The sequence below is a fragment of the Microtus ochrogaster genome, chromosome 2 (assembly GCF_000317375.1).
Source record: "Microtus ochrogaster isolate Prairie Vole_2 chromosome 2, MicOch1.0, whole genome shotgun sequence".
Taxonomy (NCBI): domain Eukaryota; kingdom Metazoa; phylum Chordata; class Mammalia; order Rodentia; family Cricetidae; genus Microtus; species Microtus ochrogaster.
Genome location: NC_022010.1, coordinates 94,939,705 through 94,949,751, shown reverse-complemented (window position 1 = coordinate 94,949,751; position 10,047 = coordinate 94,939,705). Strand labels below are relative to the sequence as shown.

At 43.9% G+C, this 10,047-nt stretch overlaps 1 protein-coding gene across 1 annotated transcript; it reads left to right on the top strand.

Moving 5' to 3' along the window:
- The first annotated feature begins 2,324 nt into the window (after positions 1 to 2,324).
- Rwdd2b (RWD domain containing 2B) lies at positions 2,325 to 6,760 on the top strand. Its single transcript, XM_013353245.2, has 5 exons — positions 2,325 to 2,464; positions 3,547 to 3,773; positions 3,859 to 3,926; positions 4,050 to 4,412; positions 5,431 to 6,760. The coding sequence occupies exons 2-5, from the start codon at positions 3,567 to 3,569 to the stop codon at positions 5,663 to 5,665; spliced, it is 873 nt and encodes a 290-aa protein (XP_013208699.1). The 5' UTR covers positions 2,325 to 2,464; positions 3,547 to 3,566; the 3' UTR covers positions 5,666 to 6,760.
- The last annotated feature ends 3,287 nt before the right edge of the window (positions 6,761 to 10,047 follow it).

Here is a 10,047-nt window from a genome sequence, read left to right as displayed (position 1 = left end):
CAACTCTATAAACGTTTCATCTAAAAAAGCTGGAGGAAAGAGTCATTATATAATTGAATTGGCAAAACCCAGAAAACCTCCAAGATGGAGCTAGAGAGCTGATATGAAGCATTATCTTTGTGGGTTTTGTTATTGTTGTTCTGAAAGGTACCAGTGACATCTACTACCAATGAATGACAAATGTTTACAAGCCATTTCTAAAATGAAAAAAATACATATAAAGAAAAATGTGGGGGGGCTGGAGAGATGGCTCAGCGGTTAAGAGCATTGCCTGTTCTTCCAAAGGTCCTGAGTTCAATTCCCAGCAACCACATGGTGGCTCACAACCATCTGAAATGAGGTCTGGTGCCCTCTTCTGGCCTTCAGGCATACACGCAGAAAGAATATTGTATACATAATAAATAAATAAATATTTATAAAAAATGTGTTGCATATAGTTGGATAAGGAAGAAAACCTTTAAAAATATCTTAGCACTAGAGCACCCTTCACTGTCCTTTTATTAATATGGATTATAAATTGAGAGTTCTTCTGGGACAAGTGGTTAAGGTTCCCATTAACATTCAAAGTGGATGCTGGCCACTAGGTTCTCCTAGCATCCCTCAGTCTTTACCAGCTTCAGGCCCTTCTGGCTGGCATACCCCACCCCCTACCCTTAACTTTCGAGCTCAGGCATTGGGCTTTACCCCACCCCCACTTCTGGCCCCTACATAACTCAGCCATTTTGCCTATGCCAGTCTCTTAGCCCAGCCATCCTTCTTGGTTGGCCTCTTCTGTCCCCTCTCCCCTCCTTCTCTCCTCACACAGCCCTGCTCATGGTCATATTCACTTGGACTCTCCCAGAAGGCTCTGCCTCTGGCCTTTTTTATCTACAATAAACCTTCTTCGCTGTACCTAGGATCAATTATGTCCCTCCTTTTTTACTTCTTTTGTTCATATGCTTCTCAGCTTGGTCACAAACCAGGACAGTCAACATCAATCCACATGCCCACATCTCTACTGCTTTACTGTTTGGTGGTTCAGAGACAAGAATCACCACAAATGGGAAGGTTCTACAAACCCAGAATTTGTAATCATTGACACCACTGCTTAATCCCATCTGCGCACATGTGCACAGATAAACATTGCTCCAGTGGACCTATGCTGGCTCCATTAAACACCACCGCAAAGCTCCTGAAGAAAGCAGAACAGCAATGAGCTTCATATTTTCATAGGATTAAAAGCCTACTGGAAGAAACATCAAATGTGCTTCTTGTGTTTTGAACAAGGAATTCAAATCTTTTTATATCCCCCACCTTGTAAGACTTTTAGACAATGTTTTACACTCCTCTGTCCATCCAGTTAAAGTTTTTACACAAAAGGCCAGCTGCTCTATTCCAGTAATTTGATCACCTGCAGCAGTGTGACCCCTTCTCAGAACAGTGACCTCCTTTCCCTTCCTTCTTCATTTTCTATGTGTCAGTTGTTTTCAGATTATCTGAATTAAGATTATGAAGTAGGACCCCATTCAATGGGAAAGAAAGTCATCACCTGAGTTAGATAAAAACCAATGCACTTCTCATCTGTGTTTGTTCTTCTGAGACTGCGCAAGAGTAAAGTTTGCCTTGTCTGGGAATGTCAGTCGGAACAGTGGTCTCTGTTTCTTAGAGTCCACGAACTGTTTTCCAACGCTTACTTAGAAAAGAAAAACAAACAAACAAAAAAAAGAGTTCTTAAAAGTAAGAGAAAGAAAACAGACTACGTCCGAGTTTTGCTTTTAACGTAGTTGAAATTCAACTACTAAACGCTTTTATAAGCCTGGAATTTCCCCCTTTTCTGGAAAAGCAGACCTCTCTTGAGAAGTGACCACCACCGATATCCCCCGTAGTACACACCAAACTGTTTGCTAAAGGCACAAGTTCTAAGTAGAAACCTGCAACCTTGGCATCTGTAAAATTTGCTTAGCTTCTGAGAAAATATCGTTGAAGCAGGACGTAAATATCGTTGAAGAAGTCACGTAAAGAAAAGAGGACGACAATACTGCCTACCCTATGTACGCTACTGAATGTTTCTGCTCTAGACTCTCAGGCATTAGCAAGAATCCTGGCTCTCTCTGATCAGGATTTGTTCTGGTGCTTGCTGGCCGACGTCCCTTGTTGTTCCAGGAGCACTGCTACAGCCTCAGCGCCCTAAGACAATGAGTCCGGGATGGAAAAGTGTTAAGAATAAAAACCCGGACCATGAAGCATCTGGAGGGGTCAAAGTATCCCTTTTGCTGTCCCAGATATCAAACTAAGCAAGAAGCAAGAAACTTCCTGCTTCCGGGACTTGAGTCTTCACGCGCAGGCGCCTGCCCGCCGAGCTGTCCTGGCTTCCCTCAGGAAGGGTTCAAAGGTCGCACCGTTCTCTTTAGTCTCTGAGGGAGAGACCTGAGCTGTGGGTGCCTCCAGCCACGGGGTGTCGGCGGTGCGGCAGTCTCGACTCCGGGTGAGTGTGGCATCGGGTGCTCCTGCTAAGCGGAACTAATCATCTCCCCACGGGTGGGGGGGGGGGTCGAACGGGCGGCCAAGGAAGCAGCACTTCCGCCCATTGGCCAGAACCGACCTCAGTGGTTTTTTGGCCCCGCCCACAATCTGCGGCTGTCCAATCAGTTGTCGCTGTGCCTGCATGCGTGACAGCTGTGTTAACGCGTTGAGACCCGCGCTTTGGTCGACCTCCTTAAATCGCCCAGCGAGGACCCGCAGTTGGGAGGCAAAAGAGGCGGGTCTCTGAATTCTAGGCTAGCCTGGGAGACCCTTTCTAAAAATGGAAAAGTGTCTCCATTGAGGAAATTCACATTTTCATTTACCTTTTCCCAGAAACCACTCAAGTCTTGAGCCAGAAATGTCTGTTTATTAAACTTTTTAATGATTAATTTGCCTGAATTTGGCTTATTGCATAGGCGGAGAAACTCACAACCGGGAGTTTTCAAAATGCTTACTACTCTCTTATTCATTTCATCCCGATTCCAGTGTGACTGGTCACAGACACTCCTCTGTCTGTATCTTCTGGCTTTTTGACTACATAGTTTGTTTTCTTCTACGAGAATGGCCATTATTGTAACCAGAAATTTACTGCATAGATTTTTGTGAATTTCAGTGAATTGTCTCTTACTTAATTAAGAAAAAATTGTATGCGTTTGTGTTACAGAATGCCATATGTCAGCAGGTACTCAAGGAGGGCATAGGAGTCCCAGGAACTGGAGTTACAAGCCATTGTGAGCTGTGCAACACGGTTACTAGGGAGCAAACCCTGGGGCAGCAGGAGCACTCCTAACTAACTACTAAGCTGTGTCTGACACTACCTCATAGTTTTTCTCTTTAGCATGTACATGACAGTAGACTAAAATACAACATATGGAAGTAGAATTTCATATAGTAGAATAGAATACATGGAAGAGGAAAAGACTTTGGCTATTCTTTTTTTTATTATTTTATGAAGGGATTAAGTATTTTTAAAGGAAATGCCCATGGGCCCTATTGAATTTTCCTAAGAGTGTGCATAAATCCTCTCTCTCCGTAACTCCTTAGGAGCTTGCAGATGTCTCAGCATGGTTGAGCTAGAACAGGCAGAGGCCCAGCTCTCCGAGTTAGACCTCCTGGCCAGTATGTTCCCAGGTGAGAATGAGCTCACAGTGAATGACCAGCTGGCGTTAGCAGAGCTGAAAGACTGTGTGGAGAAGAGGACAATGGGGGACCGATCGTCACAAGTATACTTTACAATCAATATGCACCTGGACTTCTCCGAGGAAGCAAGGGTAATTCTGTTCCGTTTTGGAAAGAATTGGAGCATGTCAAGACCTAAAACGATGCTTATGGCATTTTTCTCCCTTCTCTTCTCAGGTGATGTTTTCTCTGTCTTGCTTGCTTCCCTTTAAATACCCTACAGTTTTGCCCGAAATCACTGTCAGGTATGTTGCAGAAACCGTGCAGGTCAAAATTAATGTGGAAACAAAAGCAATTCTTGTGTTTGTTTTGTTTTGTTTTCTAAGGAAATTGACTTTCCCCCCCCCCCGCCCCGTGTCTTGCATCAGATCGGTATCACTGAGTAGATCCCAGCAGACTCAGCTGAACACAGACCTGATGGCATACCTGCAGAAAAACTGTCTCGGAGAGGTCTGTGTACTGAATGCCACAGACTGGGTTAGAGAGCATGCCTCTGACTATGTCAGCAGAGATGCCTCCCCCTCCCCTGCCAAGGAAAGCCCAGCCCAGCCCATGGATCTCACTCTCACGAGGCTCTGGATCTACAGCCATCACATCTACAACAAATGCAAAAGAAAAAACATCCTCGAGTGGGCAAAGGAACTGGCCCTGTCCGGCTTCAGCATGCCTGGGAAACCCGGTGTGGTGTGTGTAGAAGGCCCACAGAGTGCTTGCGAAGAATTCTGGTCAAGGTACGCCTTCGCCTATATTAGATATCACATCATTACTTATAATCTGAAAGACGGTACTCGAGTTGTAGAAATAAGTATGTCCCAGGGGGTTTATCTTCACGGGGATTGAGTCTCAAGTGGATCGTAAGGCAGAAGTCATATATAACAACACACGTATATTACCCTCCTCACCTAGCACAATGCACACTCTGTAAGTACATGCTGAATAAATCAAACCCCTCCCCAGATGCCATCTAGGGCCTATCCATGTCCATGAATCTGTTCTTCTGTCATCTAATGAATGTGATAACCTTTCAACCTATGAAACGGGAATTCTTTTTGAGGATTAGGATAGCCACTTGTCTTATTCCTCTGTTAAGTTTTCGAGAAGTTCCTTAAGCAGCTTAAGAGTCAACCATTTGAACTGTTCTAAAATAGGTGTGACAGTGGCTGAGTTTGCAGTTCAGTTGGCAGTGCTTTGCCTGCCGTGCACAAGGCTGTGTGTTCGGTTCTTTGCACCATGTACACCAGGCATGGAGGTAGAAGTGAGAGGATGCAGAGTTTACTGCCACCTTTGGCTACATAATAAGATAGAGACCAGCCTGAGAATCACAGAACCCTCCTACACAATAAGTAATTAAATATTAAAAATCAAATTCTAGTGGAAGATCATAATGATGACAGTCAATGAGTGTTCAGATGGGATCATAACCAGAACCATTTGATGAAAATAAGCCCCCGAGAGATCACCTTCTTATTTACAGGAACATGGACTGGTCAGTTGTTCTCTGTCCCTTTGTTATAATTTGCTTGTTTTGAGTTTTTAGACAGGGTCTCACTATATTCCTTGGCTAGTGTGAAACACAGTATGTAGACCAGGTTTTCAATTCACAGAGATCTGCATTCTGCCTCCCAAGTGCTGAGGTTAAATACATGTACCACCGCCCCAAACGCTGAGAAGCGTATCTTATAAATTCTATTCTCAATGCTGTAGAAAAATCTATTTTGAAATTTCCTACTTTGAAAACCTGTTTTTCAGACTCAGAAAACTGAACTGGAAGAGAATTTTAATTCGCCACCGAGAAGACATGCCATTTGATGGTACGAAGGATGGAATGGAAAAACAACGGAGATTTTCCACTTTTGAAGAAAAGGCCTTCAGTGTCCATGGAGCCAGAGGAAACCACATGGACTTTGGTCAGCTGTATCAGTTCTTAAATGCCAGGGGTTGTGGGGATGTTTTCCAGATGTTCTTTGGTGTGGAAGGACAGTGACTCAGTGGGTGGGGGATGGGGGTCACTGTTCCTCGTTTGGTTGTTTCTTCCCATTCTTTCTCAAATTTTAATGTTCCATTCCACAATATTATAGGCATGGGAGCATAAGACATACTGTAATATAGTTGTAATGCATCAGTTAAAATATGCTGTGATTGAAAGAAGAACTGAGTTTCAACTTATAAAATTTCCATTTCTAACTGAGAAGGCTGGAGAAATGGCCCAGAGGTTAAGAGCACATACTGTTCTGGCTGAGAACCTAAGTTCAGTTCCCAGCACCCACGGCAGGCAGCTCATAATCACCTAGAACTCATAATGTCAGCTTGTCTGATGGCCTCTGTCCTCCTCAATGGTGCACGCATAAACATGCACATATACATGCACTCAGGGCATCGGATCCCCGGAGCTGGAATTACAGGAGGTTGTGAATTGCCCATCCTGGGTACTGAGGACCAAACTTGGGTCCTCTACAAGAGCAATGCATACTTTTAACCACTGAGCCATCTATCCAACCTGGTGGAAACCTTTTGACGTGAGCTGGACATGATGGCACGCGGTTGTAATCCCAGCACTTGGAAAATAGAGGAAAGAGGATCGGGAGTTCAAAGCCAGCTTGGGCTACTTAAGCTCTATCTTAAAACAAAACATAACAAAACAAAAACAAAGTTATTCACAGGAACTTTTGCACAATAAATTATCTGTGAAAGTAATTTTGGTGGTTCAGCTTGCATTTCCAGGACACTTCTGCCTTTACTGAGGAACCTGAGAACGCTGTCTGCTCTCGGTCTCTGTTGCAGCTGTATCTGGCTGTAGGTTATAGTGGCAGGATTCTGGGGATGAATTTGCATCTCTTTCTGCCATGAAGTGATGGCAGGAGAAGGGAAGGATGTCCGAGACAACTGTGGAAATGCCTGTCCTTCTTGTCCTGTGCGGACCCAACACTAATCCTTGGTGATTGTCAGACCTTTCAAATAAAATGAAGTTTTAAAGTCTCTGTGTTTGTTATCAGCAGCCAAAAGTTAACCTGTCACTTTTTTGCAACACTTTGGCTTTGAAATTATAATATACAAACAGTAAAGATTTTCCTCAGCTGTGGCTATTGGTCATTTCTAATTCTGTGTACTTAGACTTGGCCCCTGTTTGTCCTTGCCTCACAACTGAAGACTGAACAATGAGCAGGGCTCACATAACTTTTTTTTTTTCCAAGATAGGGTTTCTCTGTGTAATAGTGCTAGCTGTCCGTGAACTAGTTCTAGAACTAGACTAGGCTGGCCTGGAACTCACAGAGATCCATCTGTGTCTGCCTCCCCAAGTGCTGGGATTAAAGGTCCGTGTGTGACACTTCACCCAGTTTGAGCTCAAGCTTTCCAAAAGTCCTTGAGAGTTCAGTTTGTAAAGTTGTAGAATTTAGTTTTTGCAGATTAGAGTTCGATTTTTTTCATTATGGAAATGACTTTCTGTAATTTTATTTTATTTGAGTTCATAACCGCGCTGTTTTGTTTGTATTAGAGTTGATTATCACCCTGTAGTGAATAGTTTATATTACAAGCAATATATATATATATATGTATGTATGTATATGTATATCCACTGGATTATTAGATAAAATATAGTAGTTATAATGCAGTGTAGAATTCAAAGAGCAAGATCATGTGAATAGGTTAGTATGAAGAGGGGTAAACACAGATGAGAAATGTTAGTAGTCTGGCACACCATGGAAACCTGTCTCCCCTCTGCTCATGGCAAGCAGTGCTGACTGTAAGCAGGTGTAAAGGCCCCTTTAAGAGACAAACTCTGAAACCGGGTAGTATTGGTGCACCTCTTCAATCCCAGCACTCAGGGAGGCATAGGCAGGCAGATCTCTATGAGTTCAAGGCCAGCCTGGTCTACAGAGTGAGTTCCAGAACAGTCAGAGACATACAGAGAAACCATGTCTCAAAAAACAAAACGAACAAAAAGAGACAAGTTCCGTCCACTCTCAATCTTTCTCTTTGTATCGAGCTGCGTAGAATCACAACTGATGGAGATGTATAATCAACTCCTGAGATGGCTAAGACCTGAGCCCACCTGGTTATCCTGGATTGGCAGCCCATGCCTACTTAAGGGCTGGGAGAGGGTTTGCCCGGGGAGAGAGGAAAAGTGAGAAAGTGAATAAAGGTCCTGGAATAAACTGCAGTGAGAAGAGCTCCGGTGGTCGAGTCATTCCTTGCGGGACAAGGTGGGACGTGACATCTCTTCCCTGCTATTCTTCTGAAGAGGTAGATTTCTACCTCTCTCCTCCCCCAACTCTCTCCCTCTCCCCTTTCTCTCTCTCTCTCTCTCTCTCTCTCTCTCTGTCATCCTCTCTTCCCTCCCTTTTAATAAAACTCCACACTCAAACTATGTCTACATGGTGTATTCTGTCACCCGCCATGGTTTGGGCCCAACCTACTATGGGGTACTGCAAAGGTCCCTCTCGTGCTGTATCTTAACAAGAATCTGGTTGGGTGATGGTGGTGCTCACCTGTAATCCCAGCCAGCACCTGGGAGGCAGACGCAGGTGGATCTCTTGAGTTCGAGGCCAGCCTGATCTACAGTGTGAGTGCCAGGACAGGCTCCAAAGCTACCCATAGAAACCCTGTCTCCAAAAACAAAACAAAACAAGAATTGTTAAGCACAGTGCCCATGTTTATGTCTCCTGCACCTCCTCAGGTTCCTCCCTGTTGCCCACTTCTGGGTAGGTTTGTTACTTGCCCTGGAAATATCAGTTACTCCTCTGCTGTTGCCATACTGCCAGACCAAATGTCTAAGTTAGGGTTTCTGTTGCTGCGAAGAGAAACCATGACCATGGCAACTGTTATAAAGAAAAAAACATTTAACTAGGACTTGCTTACAGTTTCAGAGGTTTAGTTCATTATCATCATGACAGGACATGGCAGTTTGGAGGCAGGCATGGTGCTGGAGAAAGAGATGAGAGATCTACATCTTGATTGGCAGGCAAGAGGAGAGACTGCCACATTGGGCAACACTGGGCATAGCTTGAGTATACTTGAGATCTCAAAGCCCACAGTGATACACGTTCTCTAACCAGGCCACACCTCCTAATAGTGCCACTCCCTCTGGGCCATGCTTTCAAACACGTGCGTATGTGGGGGCCATACCAATTCAAATCACACCAACGGTCTGTGTTGTAAGAGCTCTGACTCCATCAACTAGCAAAACTGGATAAATTCTGACATCCCTAGAGGCCACCGAAAGGACTCAGGTTGTGTGGGTATGTGTGTGTGTGTGTGTGTTATGGAGAGTGGTGGATAGAGCACAGACAATAGATTACTTTTCACAGAACTACTAAAATTTTCTCAGTCTTGAACACTGTATTAAATAAGGTAGACAAGTGAGCATATCTCAGCTGTAACATGAAAACAGTGTAGTAAACTCTTACATAGTCACCTCCCTAAGACCTGTCAAGTTTAGATACTTCTTAAGTAGGCGAGAAAAATTCAGATTTTCTGACCTCCTAATTAAACCAGTTCTTTGACCCAGGTGATTAGGTTTATGCCTTTAATACCAGCACTCCAGAAACAGAGGCAGATGGATCTCTCTAGTGAGTTCCAGGTTAGTCATGGCTACATGGGGAGATCCTGTTCCCAAAACATTTTTTTTTTTGAAAATTAGTAAATTTGAAAAACTGTGAGTTTGGTAGCCTATAATTCCAGCTCTTGGAAGGTTGAGGCAAGAGAATAGAAAATTTGAAGCCATCCTGGGTTATGGAGTGAGAACTTTGTCTCAAACAGATAAAGTACACACATCCTGTTATGGTACAGTATATGAAATACCTTCATCTTTGGGCCCTATCATAAAAAAGTTGATAAATGGAACATTAAAAATCCTTTAAAATTTACCTTTGTACCATATTATCATCAGTGGTTACTATTATTTTTTTCCTGCATAATACTAGAAAATCCTAGTATGTTAGGGAAGAGTGGGCTCCAGGGTGAGGGGCATGGTTTCAGGCTTCCTTAGGGAGAACAGCGCTATCCTTTCTCAGGTCCATTACAGAGGGAGGAGGGAGGGGGCAAGTGTTGAATTAGGAGTCAATGGACCCAAGGTTGGCTCCTGCCACCTAACTGGACTAAGAGATACTATGCGTCGTTCTCGTAATTTTGGCTGAGATAAAAAGCCTCAAGGACATTTCTGGATAATCTACAAAAACAATGAACCCAGTTAGTAAAGGATGTGACAGTTCTCGCTTTCTGGAAGGGCCTGTTCCCCTGTTCCCCTGTTCTCAGGAAGAGACGGAGTATGGGTGGAGGTACCGGGCAGGTCTCTTGACAATGTGATCTGATGTTGTTTTTTCTTTTAGTTTTTGAGACAGATTTTCCTGTAGCCCAGACTGCCCTTGA

What these genes read in the sequence shown, in the direction of transcription:
- Rwdd2b (XM_013353245.2), top strand. Translation starts at nt 3,567, where the DNA reads ATGGTTGAGCTAGAACAGGCAGAGGCCCAGCTCTCCGAGTTAGACCTC. An exon ending in ACTTCTCCGAGGAAGCAAGG is followed by an intron (nt 3,774 to 3,858) that starts GTAATTCTGTTC and finishes TTCTCTTCTCAG; the next exon opens with GTGATGTTTTCTCTGTCTTG. An exon ending in TTGCCCGAAATCACTGTCAG is followed by an intron (nt 3,927 to 4,049) that starts GTATGTTGCAGA and finishes GTCTTGCATCAG; the next exon opens with ATCGGTATCACTGAGTAGAT.